The 13467-nt window shown below is 35.8% G+C and overlaps 1 protein-coding gene across 2 annotated transcripts in view; it reads right to left on the bottom strand.

Moving 5' to 3' along the window:
- NDUFS4 (NADH:ubiquinone oxidoreductase subunit S4) overlaps positions 1–13467 on the bottom strand; it is a 115203-nt gene that overhangs the window by 66168 nt on the left and 35568 nt on the right. For both annotated transcript variants that reach the window (XM_058719542.1, XM_058719548.1), the window contains exon 2: positions 7938–8016. In XM_058719542.1, coding sequence (XP_058575525.1) covers positions 7938–8016 — 79 coding nt within the window. The remainder of the gene's footprint in view (positions 1–7937; positions 8017–13467) is intronic.

The raw sequence follows: 13467 nt of genomic DNA, 5'->3' as shown, positions 1-13467 counted from the left end.
GTTGGGCATCGGAGGTCGGCTCAGTTGGCTCACGTCTGATCTCTCTGTGAGTTCGAGCCCAGCAATGGGCTCTGGGCTGACAGCTCGAAGCCTAGCGCCTGCTTCAGATTCTGTGTGTCCCTCTCTCTCTGACCCTCCTCTGCTCATGCTCTGTGTTGTCTCTCTCAAAAATGAATAAACATTAAAAAAAAAAAAGTTTTTTAATTAAAATGGAGAAAAATAGGGGCGCCTGGGTGGCTCAGTCAGTTAAGTGGCCGACTTCGGCTCGGGTCATGATCTCACGGTCCGTGAGTTCGAGCCCCGTGTCGGGCTCTGTGCTGACAGCTCAGAGCCTGGAGCCTGTTTCAGATTCTGTGTCTCCCTCTCTCTGACCCTCCCCTGTTCATGCTCTGTCTCTCCCTGTCTCAAAAATAAATAAAACGTTAAAAAAATAAATAAATAAAATGGAGAAAAATATATACTTAATTTATTTATTTATTTATTTTTTTAAATTTTTTTTTTCAATGTTTTTTATTTATTTTTGGGACAGAGAGACACAGAGCATGAACGGGGGAGGGGCAGAGAGAGAGGGAGACACAGAATTGGAAACAGGCTCCAGGCTCCGAGCTGTCAGCACAGAGCCCGACGCGGGGCTCGAACTCACAGACGCGAGATCGTGACCTTGCTGAAGTCGGCCGCTTAACCGACTGCGCCACCCAGGCGCCCCTATACTTAATTTAAAATAAACTGAATACAGGGGCACCTGGGTGGCTCAGTCGGTTATGCGTCTGACTTCAGCTCAGGTCATGATCTTGCAGTCCGTGAGTTCAAGCCCCGCGTCGGGCTCTGTGCTGACTGCTCAGAGCCTGAAGCCTGTTTCAGATTCTGTGTCTCCCTCTCTCTCTGACCCTCCCCCGTTCATGCTGTGTCTCTCTCTGTCTCAAAAATAAATAAACGTTTAAAAAAAATTTTTTTTAAATAAATAAACTGAATACATACTTACATAAATAACATTATAATTATAGTGAAAAATAACTACCTTTTCAAAAACTAAGAGTTGCAATGATTTGCATTTTTTAAAATATCTAATATCCAGCTTAATAAAAGACAGCTAAATTCTAACATCTGCTCCTAATTCAAACAGTTGTGCTAAGTTGTCTTGGTTTCAATAAATGAAGAAAATTTATCCTCAAATATGTAATTAGAAAAGCGACCAATATTTTAATAGCTTTAATATTTTTTCACTTAGTTACATTAAATTCATTATTCTTTCCTGCACTTTACATGAAACTTTTACCCACGCATGATTTTATAAAATCATACACTGGCCATATGGAAAATACTATTTCATAGAAGTATGCAGATCTTCCAAATGTTAGCATATTTCATTACACAATATTTTAAAAATCACATTCATTAACACTACCACCAATCCTATTAGAACACTCTTTAAGTAATGGAAAGATGTCAAGCTCAATCAGATCAGTGGCAGAATCAAGTTCTACAAAAATTCTAATTTTCATTTGAAAGCTTGAAGTTTGTCATGGGCAACACTTTGTTGAAGTTAGCTTTTGAGAAAATGTCTGCCATGTACGGAAGACTAAAAAACCATAGTTCATCTGTCATCTGTTGCTGTTTTTTTACTTAAAAGGTGTTCCATGAAAAAAGTGACTGGGTTCAGTTTGCAAAAGCAACTCAACCATACAGGTGCTTTGCCTCGAGACAACTTAGGTATACAGCAGAAGTGTTTTATGCGTACGACTTGTTTTGTTACATGGAACATAAAAAGATGTGTATGTAAAAGAAAAAAAAGCTGCATTTGCAGCATTGAAATTTTTAATTAAAAATTTTTGCGGATTAATCAAGGACACTAAGTCAAACTAGTTGTTTTTTTTTAATCTCGAATGCAAGAAAGTGAATAAAATGACTAGTACCACAGATGTAACACAACTGCTTCTGTATCTTAAGTGTCAGTGTCAACACAGTGAAAAGGGAAAATATAATCTTTGTATAGTTATAAAAATAGTTTGATTTGTGGACTCTTAAGGGTCTTGGGCTACTCCCCATCCCCACCTTGCCCAGACCACTCTTTTAGAACCACAGATTTAGGATGGCCAGAGCTGTTTTCATGTATACAGAAGGCTGTCATGTAAAAAAAATGGCATGTCCTATATAATAGGGCAGACCTTGAACCAATGGATATTAGTTAGAAAGAAGTATATTAGCACCAAATCAAGAAACACTCTTTCTCTGTTTTAAAAAACTGAGATGGGGCACCTGGGTGGCTCAGTCGGTTAAACGTCCAACTTCGGCTCAGGTCACCATCTCACAGTTCATGAGTCTGAGCCCCACGTCGGGCTCTGTGCTGACAGCTCAGAGCCTGGAGCCTGCTTCAGTTTCTGTGTTTCCCCCTCTCTCTGCCCCTCCCCCGCTTGTGGGCACAAGTATGCTCTCTCTCTCTCTACTCAAAAATAAATATTTGTTTTAAAAACTGAGATACAATAAAATTAATCCTTTAAAGTGTTCAGTTACATGGGTTTTTAAAAACAAATCAATATAAATAAGGATTTTTTAAAAAGAACACCATAATCAACATATAGAATAGTTCCATCACCCCATTCAAATTTCCTAATGCCCTTTTTAGTGTATTCCTCCTCCAACACCCAACCTTGACAACCAATGATCAATTTTTTGTCCCTAGAGTTTTGCCTGTTCTAGAATGTCAAATAAATGGAATCACACAGTAGGTAGCCTGTGAGTCTGGCTCCTTTTACTTAACATAATGCACTAGAGATTCACCCACATTTGCTACTAATTGGTGAGTAAAAGTCTATTGTATAGGTATACTGAAGTATAGTTGGGGTGTTTCTAGTTTTTGGAATTATAAATAAAGCTATTAAAAACATTTGCATGAAGGATTTTATATGAACGCAAGATTTCATTTCACTTGAGTAAACACTGAGAAGTGGGACTGCTGGGTTATATGATAAGTATATATTTAACTTTGTAAGAAACTACCACACTGTTTTCCAAAACGGCTGTACCATTTTGCATTCCCACCAGCACTGCATGCGAGTTCCAGTAGCTCTGCATCCTTGCTAGCACTTGGTATGGCAATTTTTTTAAGCCATTCAATGTATACTGTATGGTGTATATCACGGTATAGTGGTATCTCACTGTAGTTTTTTTTTTTTTTTTTAATGTTTTGCTTATTTATTTATCCTAGAGAGAGAGACAGAAGCAGAGAGAAAGGGAGACAGAGAATCCCAAGCAGGCTCTGCTCGTTCAGCACGGAGCCTGACACAGGGCTCAAACTCACCAAACATGAGATCCTGTAGTTGTAAGTGTTGTTTAGTGTCTGGATACAACTCCTCTATCAGGTATGTTTTGTAAATATTTTCTCCTAGTCTGTGCCTTGTCTTTTCTGTCTCTTAACAATGTCTTTCAAAGAGCAGAAATTTCTAATTGTTAAGGAAACACAACTTCATAATTTTTTTTAAAAATGGATTTAGTTTGTATCTATAAAATATATGTCTAACACAAAGTTATAGAGAGCTTCTCCTACACTGTTTTCTAGAAGTTTTATAATTTCTAGTTTTACATTTAGAACTATGAGTTTACATTTAGAAGTTTGAGTTACTTTTTGCATATGGTACACAGTATAGATGAAGGTTTTTGTTTTGTTTTGTTTTGCATTTGGGTATACAATTGTTCCATCTTCATTTGTTGTAAAGACTATTTTTTCTCAGTAATAAATCGCTTTCTAATAATTATGGCTGCTGAGTAATATAAAGAGTAACCTCAAAAGAAATGAGAACCAGTTAACTGGAAATTTTTAAAACAGAAGTTTGAGAACAAGTTGTTTGGTCTAATAAAAAGGACAGAAGATTAAATTATCTTTCCAAATCTCACTCTATGAAGTTACCCAAGAAGGCAGTCTTGGGGAAAGTTTACAAGTCTTCCTTCATGTTCCCAACCCTTACCCTCCAACAGTTCAGCTTTTATCTAGTTAATTACTTACTGGATTTCCCCATACAATTTATCTTGAATAAAAGGTTGAACAATCTTTCAAACGAGAAATAATTGGATTCAGTAATAAAACTAGGTAACATTTAAAGTTATCCTCTGGTTTGGGGAGCCTGGGTGGCTCAGTCGGTTATGCGTCTGACTTCGGCTCAGGTCATGATCTCGCGGTCTGTGAGTTTGAGTCCCACGTCCGGCTCTGTGCTGACAGCTCGGAGCCTGGAGCCTGTTTCGGATTCTGTGTCTCCCTCTCTCTGACCCTCCCCCATTCATGCTCTGTCTCTCTCTGTCTCAAAAATCAATACACGTTAAAAAAAAAATTAAAAAAAAAATAAAGTTATCCTCTGGTTTTAAATTCCTAGGATCCATTTTACAATAACCACAAAAATTTATCCTCAACTAAGCTTAGTCCATATGCTAAAGCCCTCGGCTATAATAGGTTATCACCTGTATTAATTTTAATACATTATATAAGAATATCCAATAGAAATCATGATAATGGCCAATTAGCTTACCTTACATTAAGATTTTAGCTTTCATCCAATTTCGGGTACAAATATAACAGTAATCTTGTGTTGAGCAGTTAATGAAGATGGTATACTTAGCTAATAAATTGGTTTACATTACATATCATGTTAAAATGCTGCTTCCACATCTCCTTCTAAAATACTTATATTTACTTAACATTTTTGAAATATTCTTATCATTAATGTTAATATACAGAAGATCCCCCACCCCCACACCACCCTATCTACAGTTTTGCTTTCTGCAGTTTCAGTTACCTACAGTCAACCACAGTCCGAAAGCTAGTGATTCTCAAGGCACCTGGGTGGCTCAGTGAGTTAAGCATCTGACTCGGTTTCGGCTGAGGTCATGATTCACAGTTCCTGAGATTGAGACCTGCATGCGACCCTGTGCTGACAGCACGGATCCTGCTTGGGATTCTCTCTCTCCCCCTCTCTCTGCCCCTCCCCTGCTTGTACTAACATAAAAGAAGAAGAAAGAAGAAGAAGAAAGCTAGTGATTGTCCTTCTAACATATCTAAAGGTCAGTGTTAGCCAAATGCTACATCACAAAGCCTGTATCATTCACCTGACTTCATCTCACCACGTAAGCATCTTGTCATCTCACATCATCACAAGAGAGAGAGACCACATTCACATAACTTTTATTAGTATATTGTTACAATTGTTCTATTTTATTATTGTTGTTGTTAATTTCTTACTGTGCCTAATTTCTAAGTTAAACTTTATCATAGGTATGTATGTATAGGAAAAACATAGCATATACAGCATATATGGTATTATCCATAGTTTCACGCATGTACTGTGGGTCTTGGAATGAGTCATTCTTATTCAAAATGCATATATAATCAAGTCCAATTGCTCAATATTTCTGGAAGTACCCTTCAGTCAGTGGTCATGTCATTACTCTATCAACTGAAACATCTAGTAATGTGTAGGAACAAGAAGACTGAAACCCCTATCAGCGTTATGTTACCTATTTGAGTATTTAATACAGCATTTTAATATAAACCTAAATCAATGGCTAAGCCTCAGGTTTGAAAATTACCTATAGGTTTGAATTATCTGTTCAAATATTACTTCAATAGCTATGAATAATTTATGTGTAAGACTTGAATTGATTTCAGCTGGAATACCATACTGACATTTTCACTAATGCACTTCAAGACATAACAAAGCTGAGAAAAATCTACACAGGGCAAGAAGATTCATTGAAAGTAGGCAACTGATATGAGATAAAAAATGCAAAACTCAAAGCGGTCTGTAAACCTCTCTGGTAGGATTCATAGCATCTTGTTTAGAACAACAGATTGCTACCTCACTCATTCTTCCAACCAGAAAGAGAACTCAGAAGCATTACTAATAAACTCTATAAAATTTGAGAATTTATTATAGAGAGTAAACCCCATAATATTAGAACAAGAAGCCAGTCTCTTGGTGCTTAGAAGATAGTCATTGGAAAAATTCAAGCAGTACGGTCGTTAATTAATGAACCCATGACATGGGTAATTCATCCTCCTCTCACACATACCTCTCTCACTTCTTTAATACTTGACTAAGCAAGTGGTGTTCGACTACTATTTGAAGAATAAGTAGATGGCCCCTGGTTGAAGAACTAAGGGATTGGTGAAAAGCCTCTAGGCAGAATGAACTGGAATGTGAATGCCCCAAAACAGGAAAACAAGTTCCAGGCTTGGTGTGGCTAGAGCACAGAGTATAAAAGACAGTGTTACAAGATAAACCTCGAGAGGAAGGCAGGCCTTAAATCATGCAAGACCTCAAGAACCATGTAAGGATTTTAATGTTAACTTCTAGGTCAGTAAGAAAACCAATGGATTTTACACACAAGAAGTGACAAAAACAGCAGTTAAAAAAGTCTGTTCTGATTATCCTTTGGAAAATGAATTAAAGGAAGATTGAAATATCTATAGAGATCAATTTAAAAACTACTGTAGCAATCTAAGTGAAAGATGATGCTGGCCTAGACCAAGATGAAGGCAATGTGAGCAAGCAGATAGAGACAGTTTAAAGATAAAACCAACCAGCCTTAAGCCTGACATGTGAGTTTTCCAAACTATCTGTCCCTTGTCTGTTAACTCATTTGTTTATGTATCTGTTAATATCTCTAATGGTATAAATGGTGTTTAGATCATTTTTAAGTGTGACCTATTATTTAAATTATGCTGGGGCACCTGGGTGGCTCAGTCGGTTAGGCGGCCGACTTCGGCTCAGGTCATGATCTCGCGGTCCCTGAGTTCGAGCCCCGCGTCGGGCTCTGTGCTGACTGCTCAGAGCTTGGAGCCTGTTTCAGATTCTGTGTCTCCCTCTCTCTCTGACCCTCCCCCGTTCATGCTCTCTCTCTGTCTCAAAAATAAATAAACGTTAAAAAAATTAAAAAATAAATAAAATAAAATAAAATAAATTATGCTGGGGTGCCTGGGTGGCTCAGTCTGTTAAGCAGCTCAGGTCATGGTCTCACAATCATGAGATCAAGCCCTAAGTCGGACTCCGCACTGATCATGGAACCTGCCTGGGACTCTCTCTCTCTCTCTCTCTGCCCTTACTCTGCTCAGGTGCATGCTCTCTCTCTCTCTCTCTCTCTCTCTCTCTCAAAATAAACGTTTAAAAAAATGAAAAATTAAATTTTGCTTACTGAGTGATAAAAGAATGTACAATTGGAGGAAAAGTAGTTAAGAAAGATACCCACACATTTGATAATGGTAAACCAGATAAAAAATGAGAAGTATGCTTACACTATTACACATTTTTATAAGTATTAGAGACTTTACAAAATGTATGCTATTTTACAATATAGGTATAAACAAGAAGTTGTATCTAAAGTAACAGCACACACTGAAAAATTTTACAAGTGACAGTTACCAAAATTCTATCTGCTACTGATTAACAGAGTATTATTTGTTGCTAGTTGTAACCTCTCATGCATAATGCAGAAATGCAATTTGTGTGTACATATATACATATAATAACAATACAACAACTGGTCCCATAAAAACCCAATATACTTAACTTTAGGTACCACCTGGTGTCTTACAATTTAAACAGGAGTGTAGCTGAGAAAATAAAAATTACATATTCATTCATATGTATACTCAATTTGTATTTGTTAAATTAAAATGTTCTGATTGCTACTTATAAACACCACAAAAATGAAGCCTTTTGCCATTTTAACCTCTTAATATCTTTATATGACTTAATATTTGTGTATTACACTTAACACAAATTGTCTTTATCTTTTTGTGATGAAAATTTCTTCTTAAAATTTACACACAATCTAGAAATTTAAATTCAAATCATTTTCCTAGAAGAACCCAGAACACGATACTGAAAAGCTGTTATACAAAAATAACCCTGAAGGCAGAATCACAGCCGTGTACAGTAGAAAATTCTTACCAATTTTTCATCAACTGTTATGAGCTGTGCGTCTCGAGCTGGGTCCTGTGCCAGCCTCCATGTGGAAGTGCTTAATGACCTGCAGTGCAAGACTTTAAGTTAAAAAATGATCCGTGCAATGAGGAAAGAGAGGCAGAAAAATCTTACATAAACAAGCTACTAACAATATCTATCTTACAAAACAAAAAGAACAGAAAGAAACAGAAGGCACAAAAATCCTTTCCTCCCCAATTAGTTCTATCTGCTGAGTTTCTGGCAGACTCACTTAGGAGTTCACAACAGGCTGCACTTTATGTCAGTCTATAGACTCTCTGTCACAGAAAGGCTGTCAATGACAAGTACTGAACACTGTGAGTCTATAGTAGCTGGTTTGTCACTACCAGGAAGAAAAATGCAAAGCTGTATCAACTCTTCTGGAATACTGATTCTTAAATGATGGCATCAGAAAGAAAAAGAAAAATCTCAATCATATTCTTAATGGCCTAAAGTAACCGTAAAATTATATCATGTTAACAAATAAAAAGTTTCTTCATTTTAATTTCAAAACAAAAGTAATTTAAATAGAAATGATTGGTATGATCATGTTAACTAACAGTTTGGTTTATTAGTTAACTAGTTATTAGTCTAGTCCCATATCCCATTCACAGAACTGAAGAAATTCTAAATAGTTAAAATAGAAATATTAACTCAGAAATATAATGGGCACCAAATCTAATTCCTTTATATTAGCATCATCCCAACCTCACCTGAAAGAAATTACCTAAAACGGGTTTTTAAAAAATTTTTTTTTTAATGTTTATTTATTTTTGAGATAGAGAGAGACAGAGCATGAACGGGGGAGGCTCAGAGAGAGGGAGACACAGAATCTGAAACAGGCTCCAGGCTCTAAGCTGTCAGCATAGAGCCCAACGCGGGGCTCGAACTCACAGATTGTGAGATCATGACCTGAGCCGAAGTCTTCAGCCGCTTAACCGACTGAGCCACCCAGGCGCCCCTAAAACAGGTTTTTTAAATTTCATGTACACACTGTAGTTTATACTAATGAATGTCAGAGCTGTCACTGATTGTGACAAGTTAGCATTTGAGATTTTTCCAAAATATTAAGCCATCCAATGTAGATTTCTTTTTCGAAAGTTAGCACCTACAATTGTGACTCAAACTTCAAAACCAATAGAATATACAGTATTGAGTTCTTTCTTTTTCAAATAAAGTATAATCACCATAATTCTGACACAACATAAATACTAATTCCTGATGCAAAACTTCATGTTCAACTTTCAACAGCTATGGTATACACAGCTTTACAGAAAATCCACCTACTAATAGCATAATTATTAACTGATAATAGAGAAGATTTTTTTGCTTTATGAACATATACTTTTTTAAATGTCAGTTATTTCCCAAAATTAATAATTAGCTATTACTTTAAATACCCTGCTCAGAAATACATACTCACGAAATACATCTAAGTGGAAATTATTTTACATTTTTATACAAATAGTTAAAATATATGTTCTGGTTGTTAAATTAAAGTAGTATAATTAGCACTTTCAAAAATCTATTTACTCTGGGGGCAGGGGGAACAGCTGGGACTGGATTTCAGCTCAGGTCATGATCTCATGGTCATAAGATCTAGCCCCGCTGGGTGTGGAGCCTGACTGGGATTCTCTCTTTCCCTCTCTATCTGCCCCTCCCCTGTATGCAACTCTCTCTCTCTCTCTCTCTCTCTCTCTCTCTCGGAAAAAAAATCTATTTACTCTGTAAATCGTTAAGAGAATAACATGACAATAAAAACATTCTGAATCCTTTTAACTAAATCTATATATTGTAAGAAAAAAATTAAGGGCACCCAGGTGGCTCAGTCAGTTAAGCATCCAACTCCTTGATTTCAGCTCAAGTCATGATCATTAATTTTAATAAAGTCCAGCTCATCTATTTTTTCTTTAATGGATTTTGCTTTTAGTGCTGTATTTAAAAACTCAAAAGCAAACCAAGGTACCTAGAGTTTTATGTTATCTTCTAGAAGCTTGATAGTTATGCTTCTTCCATGTAGGTCTATGATCCATTTGAGTTAATTTTTGTGAATGGTGTAAGGTCAGTGGGTAGATTATGTGGACATGTTGCAGTTCCACTTAATAAAAAGATTATTTTTTCCTTTGGATTGTCTTTGCTCCTATCTCAAAGATCAGTAATCTATTTGTGTTGAAATGTTGAAATTTGTGTTATCAATTCTATCCATTGATCTATTGGTCTATTCTTCACCAGTTCCACACTGTCTTGATCACTAAAGTCAGGATCAGACCTATAACTTTGTTATTCTTCTTCACTATTACACTGAATATTTGAGGTCTTTTGTCTTTCTATATAAGCTTAGAATCAGTTTCTTGATATTCACAATATAGCTTGCTGAGGTTTTGACTGGGATTGTGCTGAATCCACCAATTAAGTTGGGAAGAACTGGCATCTTAACATTATTGAGTCTTCCTGTCCATATATATTTACTAGGATCTTTGATTTCTTTGGTTGGAGTTTTGTAATTTTCCTCACATAGATCTTGCAAATACTGTTTTTATTACTTTAAAATATACTCTTCAAAAAGCCTTAATGGTGAAAAGATAAAAAGAAACCAGTTGCATTGGAAAATATCTAAATAAGAATAAACATTACTGATTCAAAGTACTAACACTATTCTCCCTTTGAAACAAATTAACTTTATCAACTAAGAATAGTAAAATTCCCATAACCCTTGTAGCACTGTGAAAACATGGCACCATGAGGTGCCTGGGTGGCTCAGTGGGTTAAGCATCAGACACTTGATTTTGGCTAAAGTCATGCTCTCATGGCTCTTGGGATAGAGCCCCAGTTGGTTAGCACAGAGCCTCCCTGGGATTTTCTCTCTCTCCCCCTCTGTCTCTTCCCAGCTCGTGTGTGCACATACAAGCTCTCTCTCAAAATAAATAAATGAACGAACGAATGAACGAACGAACGAAAGAAAGACAACACGACTCCAAATTTCTTTGACTCTCCTCCCTCCCACCAAGAGCTGCAGGTTCCCTATTCCTAGAATCTGAACCCTGTGACTGCTTGATCAATATAATACAGAAGTGAAAATATGTGTGTTTCTAGACCCAGACCTTAAAAAACTAGTAGTTTTCATTTCCTGTCTCTTAGAACATGGCTTCTTGGGATATTCACTCTTGGAACCCACCCACCATGTTGTAAGGAAGTCCAAGGTGCCCACAGAGAGATCCACGTCAGGAAAAATCAATAATCAATGTCACTTTGCCAGCTATGTGAATGATCCTCTAGCCCAATTTGAGAATCCTAGCAGACACCACATGGAACACAGACAAACATGCCTGCCAAACCCTGCCTAAAATGCAGATTTGTGAGCAAAACAAATAACTGTTTTTGTTTTAAGCAACTGAGTATTGGGATAGTTTGTGTCCAACTATAGAGAATGAAAACATCCCTACAAATAATTGAAGATGATGTTATAAACATTAAAATTGAACCAGTAACTTCAAAAGATCAGAAATGATCTGTTCAACTTCTAGACAAAGTTAAATTCTTAATCTTATAGAAATTATTAAGGAATCAAATCCTTAACCTTCTGAATAAACCAATTTTTAATTGTCAATTTACTGGAAATTGAATTAATCCAAATTCACATTAAATCAGAAAGTGTTTAGTTCCATAAAGAAGTATTAAATCGTAAGAAAATGTTCTAAGAATTCTAACTGAAACATTAAAATAAAAATGTGTACACATTTTCTATGTCACAATAATTATCTCAGATTTCAAATATGTTGGCATTTGGGTCAATCACCTTCAAGTTAATGATCTTGAAGCCTTTCAAGATCTTGAATCAATAGCGAAAACTTAAACTGTCATCATATTGTACTCACTAGACAGAAGCAAGCAAGAACTAACTGTTAATGGAAAAAATAAAGATGAAGGGTCAAGCGACCATTTTAACATTCTCGGAAAACATGTGGAGTGAAAGGAAAATCAAGGATACTACAAATGCTCTGGTTAAGTTCAGTGGAAGTAACAGTGAAAATAGTTTATAATCTACTCATAAATAAGTTCCTTGATTCTAATTCAGATTTATCACAAAATTTCCAATCTTTACCTACAGGACTTAATATTATCTTAAAGTGTTACACTGGTCAGGTGAGCAAAAATTAATAATCTCCTTCTCCTGCTTACAGTTATCTTTTTTCCCATTCTTCTAAGTCAGGTGGAACTTGGAGCACAGACTAATAGCAGTTGTGCCTCTGGACACAACTCAAGCCCAAAACTCAAACTAATCCTTTGAGAGTCATCTAACAGATGAAGGAAAGGTTTGTGCAAGAAGGATAAGGGTAATTATGCTTACATAAACAGACTTTGGAATGAAACTGAGGAGTAAAAGGAGAATGTGGGCAAGGTTTTGGAGGATGATAATGAAGAAACTGGAGGGCATGATAGAAAATGTAAAAAGAAATAAATATACCCAAGTTTATAACAACAGGTTATCAAAATAAATATAAATGAGGTGAAAATAAAGAGAATAAGAAACATAGATGTCATAGTGATAAAAGTAATTATATTACAAAACACAATTAATATATGAAAAGTTCACATTTAAGAAGGTCAAATCCTTGAGCTATACTGGCCAATAAAGAGTAATTCTACTGGTTTAAAATGCATTAAAGGAAGAAATTTAGTTGCTGTACTTTAGAATGTCTTGTAAATAATTGGAAGCAAATTCACCATAAAGATGTCAATTATTAATCTACAAGTTAAATATAATAATTCTAACCGAATTTTTATGTAATTGGATGATTCTCATTGGGAAGAAACAATTCACAAAAATAACTAAGAATGTTTTGAAAAACAACTAGAAGGTAGGATATGCCTTGCCAACTAATATGCTACAGTAATTAAAATATGGTAGTAGCACAGGCACAGACACGTATCATATAAACAGTACAGATCAGAGTACAAAAACAGATAATATAGATTTGTAAATCTATTATACAATTAAAGTGCAATTTCATATTAGTGGTTAAAGGATGGACTATTTAATAAATATTACTGAAACAACTGGCTAGCCTTTCACGGAAGAAAAATGTTTGAATCCTGTATAGTTAAATCATCTACCAAAGAATTCCAAATGGATTCTGCCTCCGTGTCCCTCCCCGCCCCCTCTCTCTCTCTCTCTCTCTCTCTCTCACACACACACACACACACACACACACAGTTTTGGATATAAATTACTGAAATCAAATATACTGGATGGAAAAGTTTTCTTAACTAATACACATGGCACAGTACCTACAAACCATGAAAAGAAAAATAACTTCAGAACAACAGAAGGTACTATGAACTAAAATAAAGGAAATATCAGAAATAATAAATACAACATACAAAGCAGATAAAACACTAATATCTAGAATATATAAAGGACTCTTAGAAAACAAGGCAAAAACCACCCCTCAAAAAAAAAAGAAAGAAAAAATATACATGGTAGATATTAACACTA

Source organism: Neofelis nebulosa, chromosome 1 (genome assembly GCF_028018385.1).
Source record: "Neofelis nebulosa isolate mNeoNeb1 chromosome 1, mNeoNeb1.pri, whole genome shotgun sequence".
Taxonomy (NCBI): Eukaryota; Metazoa; Chordata; class Mammalia; order Carnivora; family Felidae; genus Neofelis; species Neofelis nebulosa.
The sequence above is the reverse complement of the archived record's forward strand: the minus strand, read 5'-3'. Positions and strand labels throughout refer to the sequence as shown.